General features: G+C 40.7%; 1 protein-coding gene across 5 annotated transcripts in view; it reads right to left on the bottom strand.

The window, feature by feature from the left end:
* Positions 1-13,603, bottom strand: part of LOC131147968 (NAD(H) kinase 1) — a 53,600-nt gene that overhangs the window by 16,673 nt on the left and 23,324 nt on the right. For all 5 annotated transcript variants that reach the window (XM_058097669.1, XM_058097667.1, XM_058097666.1 and 2 more), the window contains one exon: positions 11,781-11,887. In XM_058097669.1, coding sequence (XP_057953652.1) covers positions 11,781-11,887 — 107 coding nt within the window. The remainder of the gene's footprint in view (positions 1-11,780; positions 11,888-13,603) is intronic.

Here is a 13,603-nt window from a genome sequence, read left to right as displayed (position 1 = left end):
GATGAATGTTGGTAAACAAAAGGCTGGCTAGTTAAGCAAGAGTGCTTTAGCTAACGCCGCACGGCCCTTCACAACGGTGTGGAAAAGGCGGACCGTGACATTTGGTATCAGAGCCCAAGTCGGTGACACTTGGTGAGAGCCCAAGGTTGAGTTGCTACGTGAATTCGATTGCCTTCGTTGTTGGGTTTGGAAAGCTTTGGTAAGTGACCATGGCACCAAACAATGCTGAGAGGATCAGCGTGCTGGAAGCACAGGTTGAAGAGTCAACCAACACTATGGCCGCGGAGGTGGCCCAGATGAGAGAACTTGTTGATGAAGTGAGGGGATCACAAAAACATCAAGCAGGTTTGATAGGCGACATGTCAGAGGACTTTCGCCACACTGTGGAAACTTTGCAAGCCCGGATGGCAGATCTGGATGCAAAGGTAAATGTGATGGTTCTTGCTATGGGGAACTCCAACACTCCGGGAGTTAGCAAGACCAAGGTGCCAGAACCCAGGACGTATGGGGGTGCCCGAGATGCCAAGGAGTTAGAGAACTTCTTGTTTGATTTGGAGCAGTACTTTCGCGTTGTGAGGATGGCCTCAGAACAGGCAAAGGTGGATACTGCGACCATGTACTTGGTTGGTGATGCCAAACTGTGGTGGCGTACCAAGTACAGAGAAATTGAAAATGGAAACTGTGTGATTGATAGTTGGGCAGACTTGAGGAGAGAGCTCAAGGCCCAATTCTTTCCTAAGAACGTTGAGTATAATGCAAGGAGAAAACTGAGAGATCTCAAGCATACGGGGTCAATCAGTGAATATGTGAAACAATTTTCTGCTTTAATGTTGGATATTCGGGATATGTCGGAGAAGGACAAGTTGTTCTATTTTCTTGAGGGGATGAAACCGTGGGCAAGGATTGAACTTCATAGACAAAGAGTTCAAGACTTGCCTACCGCACAAGCTGCTGCAGAGCGCTTGACAGACTACGCTGGTGATGAGACCGCTTCGTCCAAACGGTTTGGCGGAGAGGGAAACAGTGGGAAGTCTTTTAAGAATGGCAAACCCAAGAGTGGGGGAGCCGACTCTAAATCATCAACCTCACAGGAAGCTTCGTCGTCTCAAGGGTTCAACACACCCAATGGAAAAGGGAAGAGTAAAATTGAGTGTTTCTTGTGTCGAGGTCCTCATAGAGTTTTTGAGTGCCCTCACAAAGCATCACTTAATGCCTTACAGGCTTCCATTGTAGAACAGGCAGTGGAAGACGATGGGAAAGAGGACGATGCCCCAAGGGTGGGTTCAGTGCAATTGGTGAACGCATTGGAAAAGCAGGCAAAAACACCGAAAGTTACACGAGCAAAAGGGTTAATGTTTGTGGACTTGAGGATAAATGGGAAGAGTACTCGCGCTATGGTGGATACGGGAGCTACTCATAATTTTGTTTCGCAGTTGGAAGCAGGAAGACTCAACTTATCCTTAGAGAAGGATACAGGACGCGTGAAAGCAGTTAACTCTGTAGCCCAGCCTACTCTGGGAGTAGCCAAGCAAGTGGCTATAAAGCTTGGACAGTGGGAAGGTCATGCGAATTTCACAGCGGTGCCATTGGATGACTATCCAGTCATTCTAGGAATGGAGTTCCTAATGGGGACGAGGGCAGTGCTGATGCCTTCGGCTGGTTCCCTGTGTCTGATGGGAGATCACTCGTGCATGGTGCAAGTCGTTGCAACGAAAGGAGACGAAGGGAAGTCCCTTTCAGCCATACAACTCAATGAAGGATTGGGTAAGGGTGAGCAGACACGTCTAGCCACGGTGGTGGTAGACAAAGTAGTAGGCCAAGAGCTGGAGCCTACGACCATCCAAGCGGTGTTGGATGAGGATAAGGAGGTGTTGCCGGATAAGCTGCCTCAAAATTTGCCTTCACGACGGACTGTGGAGCAAGAGATCGAGTTGTTATCAGGAGTGAAACCACCTGCTAAAAGGCCATGTTGGATTGCGCCTAGAGAGATAGTAGAGTTGGGGAAGCAACTTGATGAAGTGGAAGCGGGATGTGTTCGCCCTTCCAAAACACCGTTGGGAGTATCGGTGTTGTTTCAGAGGAAACATGAAGAGCATCTACGGAAGGTGTTCGACAGGCTGAAGGGAAACAGTCTGAATTTGAAGAAGGAGAATTTCTCTTTCGCTCGGCAGAGCAACAAATTCCTTGGTCAAGTCGTTGAACAAGGTCGTATCCGGAGGGGTATGGAGAAGGTAAGGATGATTCAAGAACAGAAGATCCCCATGACAGTGAAGGAGTTGTGTTCCTTTCTTGGCCTTACTAGATTCTGCAAGAAGTTCGTTAAGGGGTATTCGCGGAGAATGACTCCAATGACAGGACTACTGGGGAGGTATTATTGGCCGCACACGCGGGATGATGTGGTTGATTATACCAAAACTTGTCTCACTTGCCAACAAGACAAGGGGGAGCGGAAGAAGTATGGTACTTTCATAGCCGCACCAAAGTACTGTTCGGCAGAGGGGACGACACAATTGTTCCTTGTGACTGTTGTGAAACATTGGGGTGTTCCCCAAGTTATTATTTGTGACCACGATTTAATGTTCACCGATAACTTCTTAACAGAGTTTTTCAGGATATTCAGGTCACATCTTGACATCTCTTCGAGTTATCATCGACAGACAGACGAACAGATGAAGAGATTCAGAGAGCTGCTAAATGAGTACTTGTGCCATTTGGTCAATGTCAACCAAAAGAATGGCGTGCAACTACTTGATGTGGCTCCATTCTGTGGCAACGCCCAAAGGCGCTCAACAACCAAAAAGAGCCCTATTGAGCTTGTTACAGACTAGCTGCCGCTGTTACCTCACACAGTGGGCGAGCCGTACAGACGAAAGAGTCCTAAGGCGTACATCTTCACCAGCGAAGGGAGAAAGAATACAGAGTTTGCCCAAGCCTATCTGGAGAAAGCTTCTAAGCAACTGAAGAAGTGGGCAGATCAGGAGAGAAAACCGCAATTTCATGTCAATTGCCTCAAGCCATTCAACGCCAACACCAACGACCTGAGCAGAAGTCAGTCAAACAGCGTAGAGTTGAAGACAGTGCAACCTGACAGACATGATGTTGAAGAGATCCTTGCAGACAGAAAGTTCCTATCCTCAAGGAAGAAGCGGCAGAAGTTCCTAGTGAAGTGGAAGTGCCTTGATGACAAAGAAATCAGCTGGATTTCTGCGGAAGATTTGAAGCCATTCGTGGACAAAGTTGAAGTGTACCTATCGCCAAAAGTCTACGAGGACATCGTCCGCATAAGTGGGGGAGAATGTCACAGGCTAAGCTTGTTCAGGGCATTATGCTTGCCTATGACCGCTTATCTCGTGTGTTTGGGATGGGTTTCCATCATGTAAATACTAGTGTAGGGTTATTTTCTAGTATTTATTTCATTGTAAGCCAAATAAGGCAGTATGACTCCTCGGTCACTTTGATGTTTCCTAGTGCTGGAGTGAGAATGGCCTAGAAAGCTCTTTAGGGGAGGGTGAGTGTTCATCAATCATTGTAAAACTCACTAGCAATTGTCAACGTGCTTAGTACTTGCCTCCCTCGCTAAGTACAACATGTCAACGGAGGATTTGTTAATGAATTACGTTTGCTTCAATATTTACTGCTTGGTTGCCACGGCTTTCATGAATTTATTATTATTTCCGCTGCTATCTGATTGAATGTTAATGAAAGTGCTTCGTGGATGAATGTTGGTCAACAAAAGGCTGGCTAGTTAAGCAAGAGTGCTTTAGCTAGCGCCGCACGGCCCTTCACAACGGTGTGGAAAAGGCGGACCGTGACACTATGCCTAACTTACTGCAAATATGTTGGTTCCTTAACTTATCCTTTAATGTTATGCCACTCATCCACCTTACCCCTCCCTTAGAATATCTTTTATGTGATTAACATAAATATAAAAAAGCAACTCTTTCAGCATGGTGCTTGGTCAGGATACTACTTCATTAAATCTGAAAAAACATGACAGAAAAGGCATAACATTAAGATAAATAACAAATCCATACACTTTCTTGTCTTCAGCTTAATCCCCTGCTTGGCTTTAGAGTTTTTGAACAGTTGAAGTGCTACGACTCTACTAGTGATCTAGGACAAGAGGCAAGACCTTGGGAAGATCCTTTGTTTGGGAATAGTTAAGAAGAATTGGATTGAGGATTTTTAGGTTTAGTTAATAGTTTATTATGTGTTTAATTTAAGTAAAACAGTGTCATGTGTATTTGGCAGCTTGCTTATAATATTTGTGTATCTAAGGGAATGTTCGTAAATGTAATGTAGTTTTATGGGTATAAGTGTAATTTCATGTGTTTAGAGACTTTATTATAAATAGTGTGTGAAAGCCATGTTGGATTTGAGTTTCCCCCTTGTATCTCCTCTCTCCTCTCTTCAATTTCCTCCGATCTCTCCCATGGCTGCAGATTCTTGATGCTGCCCCTGCATTTTTTGGTGTCAAAGCCCAACCACGATCTCATTCTTCCATTTCAATTCGCCCATCCTTCCATTTCATTCTTCTTTTTCCCCCTCTTCTTCTCTTCTTCCTTCTCCCCACTCTTCTGTAACTTCTCTCTCCCCCTCTGCTATGTCCTCTTCTTTCTGCTCTCCCCATTCTTCTCTAATTCACTATTTTTCTCTGCTGCCTTGTAATTCTATTCTATAAATCTGCTTCTTTTTCTATCTTTGCTGTCTATTCATTCTATTCCACAAATCAGTTCTGTTCTGTCCCTAGCTCTCCTTCTCTTCTTCTCCCTTTTTCTAATTCTCTCTCACAATTCTCTCAAATCTCTCCGACTTTTGAATTCCAGTAGCTGTCCTACATCAAAATCAATGCAAACCATTTCCAATTTTTTCCAACCTTGCTTCATACCAGCTAATTCCAACAACTGACTTCACCATCACAGGAAAATCTCAAAAAGTAGAAACACTGTTTACATGTAACTTCCAGGAAATTATAGTCGTGCCATAGACTTCAAAACACTAATTTCCTGGAATAATTTTGCGGACATCATCACCATCATCAAAAAAGGAACCCCTCAAAACCCTTCCCGCTAAAATTTCATCACCATCAGACCATGCATGTGTTTTTACGCTCCACCACTAGATTACCCAGCCGCAGACCTCTTCAAAGTCCAGCCTAGCTGGAGTTATTTTGACACACCACCACCACCACCACTAGACTTATGACTCCCTGATCTACCAGTAGCCATAATTTCATTGCCAGAGGAGCCTCATAGGGGACTCATGCGCCACACACGCCGGCAACACGTGTGAGGAAAACTCTCAACCTGTCCTGCATTTTCCAGTTTCACAAGAAATTGCTATAGATGCAAGATTTTGGGTTTTTTCCCTGATATTTTGACCTGCAACAAAAGTGTGGACTTGATTATTCACAAGAAAGTGTGGTAATTTGATGCGAAAAACAAGAAATTTTTGCTGCCAGCATCAAAAATCAGGTTTTATTGCTGCATTCTGTGAATTTTCAAAGTGAAATTTGTTTCACTTCAGCACAACACTCAAGATTAAAGGTGAATTGAAGATCGTTTTTGAGAAATTGGCAGTACGGTTTTCGGGCAATTGTGTTAAGGGATTTTGGTGATATATAGTTACAATATATATATGAATAAATCCAGCAATATGGTGACAGCTTACAGGAAAAATAAATGGTTTTTTTTGTCATACACAGGACATAATACGAAGCCATTCCATACCTTTCTTAAGTTTTGGGAAAAAAGTCTACAAACTCATTTTTGATAGAAGATGTCCTATGAATGTGATTTCTAGAAATGGAGTTATTCGTATGCAACTCCACCCAGAATCCCATCCAAAGCCTTATGACATATCTTGGGTTAATAACTCTATTTTACACGTTTGTGAAATAAGTTCACTTCCTATTTAAAAGGGTGACTATTTTGATAATGTTTCATGTGATATCATACCTATGAATATTAGTCATGGACTCCTTGGTTCTCCATGGTTAGATGATTTGGGTGAGACTCAAGGACTTGAGACCGTCTTCCACTATAATGGTAAGAAGATCACTTTGAAGCCCACTCCACCAATCAACCTAGACAAAGAATCTGCAAGAGTTACTCAGCTTGAAGATGCTACAAGCAAGAAAATGAATGTGGTTTGAAGATATCCAAAGTCTTTCAGACATTCCTATTGTTGAGTTTGTCATCCCAGATATATTCATTGATGCTAATTCTCAACTCAAGTCTATAATGCTGCCAAAGGATCATGGTTTCTTGTATCACTCGAGCGCTGGCTTTCAAAGAATCCAAGTTTGCTTCTTACTTCTGATCCTCTAGCATTTCAAAATTTGAGGCCAAATTTTTTCTAACTAGGGGAGATTTGATGTAGTACAAGAAGCAAGACCTTGGGAAGATCCTTGTTGGAGAATACTTGAGAAGGATTAGATCGAATATTGTTGGGTTTAGCTAGTAGTTTACTATGTGTTTAGTTTAATTAAGATATTATTATGAGTATTTGGCGGCTTGTTTGTAATATTTGTGTATATAGGGGGCATGTAATATAATGCAGTTTTAGGGGTATATGTGTAATTTCATGTGTTTAGAGGCTTTTTTATCAATAGTGTGTGAAAGCCATGTTGTAGGCAGTTGTTAAATTTAAATTGCAGTGAACATGAGTTTACCCCTTATATCTCCTCTTTCCTCTATTCCCCTTCCTATTCAATTTCCTCTGACCCCTCCCTTTGAACATATTCTGGTTTTTGAGAATAGGGAAACAACAGGGTGTTTGAAACAAAGATTCCTCAACAAAAAGATAAACTATTCAGTTCAAAAAAGTCCCATTCTATTGGTTAAGAGCAGAGGAGGATCTCAGTCATATTTCTAACATTAGAGTTTTTATGGTGTCTACCAATTGGTTGGTGGGTTATTATTAGTCTGTCATTCTTTTTTCATTTGCTTCATTTTATTTCTTACTTCCAAGAATATTTAATAACAACACTTTACTTATAAAAAGCAAAAGCATGTTACTTCCTGATAACTTTTGGGAACATCTAAGAGACTTAAGGTTATGCATTTTAGATGTGGTGCAAGGTGTTGGAGCTTTGTTACACTGCTTGACACTACTTATTTCGACATGGATGCAGAGGAAGTGGCACAACTATGCCAACAAGAAGCAGTGGGCATGAGCATTGAATGAGAAACACGTGTAGTGTTTGATCCAAAATTATTAACAGTGACAAGGCCACAATTACTTTTTGCATTCTTCCTTGTAATTAAATGATCACTAATTTTTAGATGGCCCCATGTCACAGGTGTGTAGTAGGGAGATCTTGGCCATATTAAGGATAACTTAGGCTTCAAACTTGTTACGTGTCATTTCAAGCACAGAACTATGATGTCAATAGGCCAAAGTAGACAATACCTCAATGGAGTTGGGTGAGACTGTTACATTTAGTATCAAAGCCACCTTGCGGGTACTGCCATGTGGATGGATCATACACCTCCATGTATGTCCCATAGAGGTGTGGGCCACTCTAACGAGGATGCCAAAGATTACACTCTGGGGGAGTCTATCACACTCCCACATTGGGCGTGTAAGAGGGAGTCACCATATAAGGATGGTTTAGAAGTCAACCTTGTGAGACACCTTTTAAAGGACAAACACATGAAGCCAATGGGTCTAAGTAAATAATACCTCGCCGGAGTTGAGCGAGACAGTTACCCCGTGCATATTACATTTTCAATTTTCTTTCCAATTGGGTTTGTTTGGAAGCATGGATTGAGCCTTAAATTTGGATTTGTGTGTACAAAACTCAAGATAATATTGCACAACATTTTGTTTAAACCAACACAAATCCAAATCCAAGGTCTCAACTCAAAGCTCCCAAACAAAGGTTTTCTTTTTTTTTTTTTTTTTTTATTAAGGACAAGAATTACAATCTAAAAGAAAATGACAAATCTTCAAGAAAAAAACAATAACAAAAGAAATAAGAAAACTAAAAAAGCCCCTTTTTAACCCCTTATCATCATAATTCACTTAATACAAAAACAACAACAAAACCAAGCCTTAGTCCCACTAAGTGGGGTCGGCTATATGAATCCTTTTCCGCCAATTTATGCGATCATGGACCATTTCTTTTGATAGATTCAAAGACATTAAATCCTTACTATCTCCTCCCAAGTTATTTTAGGTCTACCCCTACCCCTTCTACTGCCCCCCACAGTAACTAAGTCACTCTTCCTCACAGGTGCACTATAAGGCCTACGTTGCAAGTGTCCATACCATCTGAGTCGTCCTTCCCTTATCTTATCTTCTATAGGAGCTACACCTAACTTACCACGAATATGTTCATTCCTTAATTTATCTTTTAATGTTATACCACTCATCCATCTAAGCATCCTCATCTTGGCAACTTTTACTTTTAGGATATTATGTTTCTTCGTCGCCCAACATTCTGATCCATATAGCATAACTGGTCTTATAGATGTCCTATAAAACTTCCCTTTCAATTTTAAGGGTATTCTACGATCACATAGAACACTTGAAGAACTCTCCATTTTACCCAACTTGCTTTAACTCTCTGCATTACATCATCTTCAATTTCTCCTTCAGCTTGCATAATAGATCCAAGGTATCGAAATCTACAAGTACTATTTATTTCTTCATCATCAAGTTTTATGGTGGGATTTAGAAAAAAAGGGTGTATGTTGTAGGCATACCGATGTCATTAAGGATATGTACGATGGAGTAATGACTAGTGTAAAGACTATAGTGTACGATGTAGGTAATAACCTATTCACTTAATAGGTTAGCTAATTCTTGCTGAACCTTCTTTGCCTTCCTTTTAACCCTATATGAATGAACTTTGCTACCTCCAGCAATTGTTGAGCTACAGAGTCATCCCAATTTATCTCCTCAAATGGGGTGGACAAAATCCCATCCTTAACATTGTTGTTCTTCACCCATTCCATCATATCCTTGAAGATAGGAATACCCCTCCAAATCTTTCATCAGTAGTAGAGGTACATACAACAAATCCTCAAGTAAAAGCAGACAAATAAGCCACGTTTATTTTTGAAACTCCTCTAGAAGCAAAGCCACCATCCCAGTCAAAATGACTAGTGTCATCACTATCACTCTCCAACATATCACCCTCTAGAGGGGGTTCCTAAGAAAGGAGGAGAATTTTGTTGCACACATGTAATGGACGTTCTAGAGAGGCTCCTAAGCAATTCTCAAGAAGCTCAGGCGTGGATTGTGGTAGGTGAAGGTATTATAATGGTTGAAGAGATTCCTAGAATTAATGGGAATCCAAAGAGTTGGGGGGGGGGGGGGGGGGCTTGATTGTTCAAGTCTCTAAAAGTGCCCTTTTGAAGAATAATCAGAGGTACTTATAAGAGAGGCAAAATTTTGCAAGGTGTCACCCTCCAATAATATATTGACATGTCAATGATGACATGTCTCAATTAATGAAAAAGATGGATTTTTTAACAAACTCAGTCATGAACATGGTTAGGATGAGAGGAAACAAAAGGGGGCAGGTGTCATAAATGACATGCAAACGCTTGAGCAACTTATGAAAAGGCTAAAAGGTAGGGACCCCCTTTAGCAAACCTTGACTCGAACCCACCAAGACAAAACACCAGTATTGGTAGAGACCCCGCCACATCTCTATAGCCAATCCCAACATGCACCACCAATATTGACTTCCTGCAAGAATGCAAACATAATATAATTAATACTTATTGTACTTGAAATGCACATTTGAGTTTGACATTGATCAATTCAACAATCAAGGGCAAAGGGGTAATTTTATGCATTTACACACCCCCATTTTTCTTCTCCTTCCCTTTGCTAACCCCCTCTTTTGTCTTGCCTTTATAACCACTCAAAGATTCCGCATAAAATTCCCTCATCATAATAATTTTTTTTAGTTCACCCATCAGAATCACCTTGCTTGGAATCAGAATATTTTCCCCTATCTACAACCGTCTATAGTCATATATTTTATTAACACTAACATTTTCACACGTTCTTCCCTCCCCAGTAACCTTACCCTGTATCATCCCCTTTACCCTACCATGAAAACCTCCACATACTCTTCGCAATTCTCCAACCAAAACCCCACCCCCCACCCCTGAAAAACAGAACAGAAAAAAAAAAAAAAAAAAAACAAAAATCAACATTCACCAATGGATGTTTACTGTTCTTGGCAGCCCTCTCCCACTGAATACACAGTTCAGCCAGCCTCCTGCACTCACCTGAACCATTGCCATTGTGAACTTGCTTCTGCCCTGCAGCATGCACTTCATCATTAACCCCAGTCTGCAAAGAAGATGTACTTGATTGCTTCTTCCCCCACTGGGAGACAGACATATTGGGGCTGCAAGAATGCATACTTCCAAAAGGGATCTCCAACCCCTGTGCTGTACCCCTTTTCTCCTTACTAAAAGTACAAATGTGCCAGCATTCCTTTTAGTAAATTATAATACTGAGGCTGAAAAAGATGCCCACCAGATTCTAAAGAAAACCAGGCTGGTTCCTTGGAAGCCCCAGAAATGGGCATTGGCTCTAATTGCTTCAAAATTGACTCTCCCTTCGGGCATCTTCTAAGGCTCTCCACAAATCAGATCCTCAAATGGACCCTGCCTTTAGTCAAATTCCACTGGGCAGGAAATTGGGGCTGCTCATAACTTAAGATGAGGCCTGTTCACTCAGCCAGCCACCTCATATCCTCTACTGTCTAAATTTGGTCCAAGTCCAAAATATTTGTCAAGCACCCCAGCCCACTCCACCCCACCTTCAACACTCCCAGCCACCAAACAAACTGTTGCGCCTCCATCATATTTGCTTTGGTCTCCATACGGAGATGCTGCCCTGCCAGCATTGGACGAAAAGGCTGTTTCTGCATCTGCTACAATGCACAACCATAGTTTTTCATACATCTCATTCTTCTCTGCTGTCACTACTTGACTCCATGAATGGATGCCCCACTGTAATCCTTTGCCTATATGGAAAACCCTCAACAATGCATAGAATTCCTCACGGACTCTCGCCACCAATCCCCTTTTGATCCAACAGGAACAAACACCAAAAAAGATGTTCCTTTCCGTCCCATCCCTAGCTCTAAGAACATCCCAAACTTCGTTGGTTGAAATGTTGAATCACCGACGACCACCAATACCTCACAGTACCAACTCTATAACACTTTGATATCCCCTTCCAGCCTGCCAAAAACTGACTTGGCTCCACCCTAGACCACTTCGCCGTCACCAATAAAAGCCTCATCCACAGGTTATGAGTTGGGTTACATTCGAGAACAAGCAAAAATCTCCCTTTCTCACTTCAGCCAACCTCAGATCAAAGTTTTCCCCTTCAATCTGAATAGATCAAAAATGGTCCCCTCCTTGCATAGCCTGCAGCATCCATAACACCTATAAGGGTTTACTCAAGGAGAGAGGAGAGAGCAGGGAGGTGCATGAAGAGACCATGTTAAACAACTTCCCTTTCCACTAATTGTTTGATTTGCTAACATTTTCTTTAGCATGTTAATGATTGCATCAAAGGAAAGACAAAAGATAAAGACAAGTTTCTGTGCATATGCAAAGCTTTTCTATGAACAGAACCCACAGAAAAATGAAGTCTTGAGAGTTCTAAATGTTCAAGCTGAAGAACTAATTGAAGATAACATCATATGAAAGAAAGAATGAAGAGAGAATCATACAATTGCTATTAAACCAATACTGTCTCAGTTGATGCTTCGAAAGGATAGAAGGTTTACTACTTACCATCCTTCCAAGTTTGCACAGAATTGAAGTAAGCTGATTCTGTTAGCAGTTCAACTCTCACACGTGGTTCCACAAAAATTTCTAACTTCTTCTGCTCTTTCAACCATCTAAGAGTGGAAAAAGAGGAATAAGGCAAAAATTGATGTTGCTCAAATTTTATCTTATTAGGTTGCAAGGTGTAAGAAACAAATATGATAATCAAAATTAAACAGCAACATACATAAGCTTTCACCAATTTTTTTCAAAAATATAAAATGAGACTTGCACAGAATTAAGAAAATCATTGCCATAGAAAAATAATTGATATTATTTTCTTCCTCTACTCCTTTCTGATAATTAAAAGACTCTACAAAAAATTGGCCAGCTACCTTTTGGACACCTGATGCAGCAACCCCCACCATGGTTGCTCACCCCAGAGCTTGCCCTTACCACTCGACTATCCTATGAGGGATGAAACATGATTGATAGTACAATTGGGCAGGTAGCAAAAAATATTGCTTGCAGTACTCTTGCTAGCATCTACATAACATGGACACTTCCACAAAGTAGCCTGTCCATGTCAGGCACCTCGCACTCCTTCGCACTCCTCTATGCTTCTTTAAACCAATTTAAACACAATAACTGGAATATTGTAATCAAAAAAAAAAAAAGGGCAGCCCGGTGCACAAAGCTCCAGCGTATGCAGAAGCCGGAGAAGGGGCGGACCACAATGGGTCTATAGACTTCCATTTTATTTTATTGATAAGAGTAATTAAAGTAATAATTAATTTAGAACTTCATAATGTTTACAATAGAAAGAGTAATATGTTAAAACTTTCTCTAGACATACAGTGTTTAATGTCATAAACAAAATTTATTTGTCACATACAATATCTAGTATTTATATGATAAAAAAGCATCGAGTCCATATCATGTCCATGTTGTATCCTACAGTTTTAGAGTTTGTTGTGCCCCATGTCAATGTCATGTCACGTTCATCCCCCTCATGTCCCTGTTTCCAGGTCCATTTCCATGTTTCATAGATTCATCTTCATAATCAACAATATAAAATATGTCTTTATTATGGCCTCTAGTCTCACATCACAAAGTTATAAGAAAATTCAGCACGAGTTTAATCAACATTAGTTATCAAGCAAGTAAATTCATGTTAAATGACAAGAAATACTAAAATAAAATTTCTGCTGATTTTCTCCTATCATAAATAGATCTATTGCAAATTAAAATACAGTATGAACAGTAAACTTCCATAATTTTCTAAGTGCACTAAAAGCAACTCTTTGAACTCTAAGGCCATCCCGTCCATATGCCAAAAGGCATCACATAACCCTTTGGGGAGTCCAAAACTACAAACAATACCATAGTCCAACTTTCACATAATTTCACGCATGCAGTTTTGTCACTTGTGTATCAAAAAGGAAAAAAACAAAGTAAAATCCCTCTTATGCAATCAATCATGAGAAAGATACAACTTCTGCTCAGGAACAATGATAAATCCAAAAAACATCTCTAAATTCAGTCCACAAAAGCACAGAGTTCTAGCAAAGCATATTCAATTGGAACAATAATGTGAAACTGCAGTTTGTGAATCCTTTTTTCCATATTTCAGTGCACGGAACCATTGGCAAAATGCCGCAATAATGCAGCAAAGAACACTCCTCATAAAATGAGGAAGATTGTCAACTAAAACAATAGAAATTCTTTCATGATAGCATCTGCTTCACGAAAATCTCCAAATTATAATGAATCAATTAGTGTAGAAACAAGTATCCTATTCTAATGCCTTTGTTATTCCAGATTTTACAAGGCAAAGCTAACTCCACAAT

Source organism: Malania oleifera, chromosome 2, assembly GCF_029873635.1.
Source record: "Malania oleifera isolate guangnan ecotype guangnan chromosome 2, ASM2987363v1, whole genome shotgun sequence".
NCBI classification, from domain to species: domain Eukaryota; kingdom Viridiplantae; phylum Streptophyta; class Magnoliopsida; order Santalales; family Ximeniaceae; genus Malania; species Malania oleifera.
Note: the sequence above shows the minus strand (reverse complement) of the source record. Positions and strands in the feature narration are given on the sequence as shown.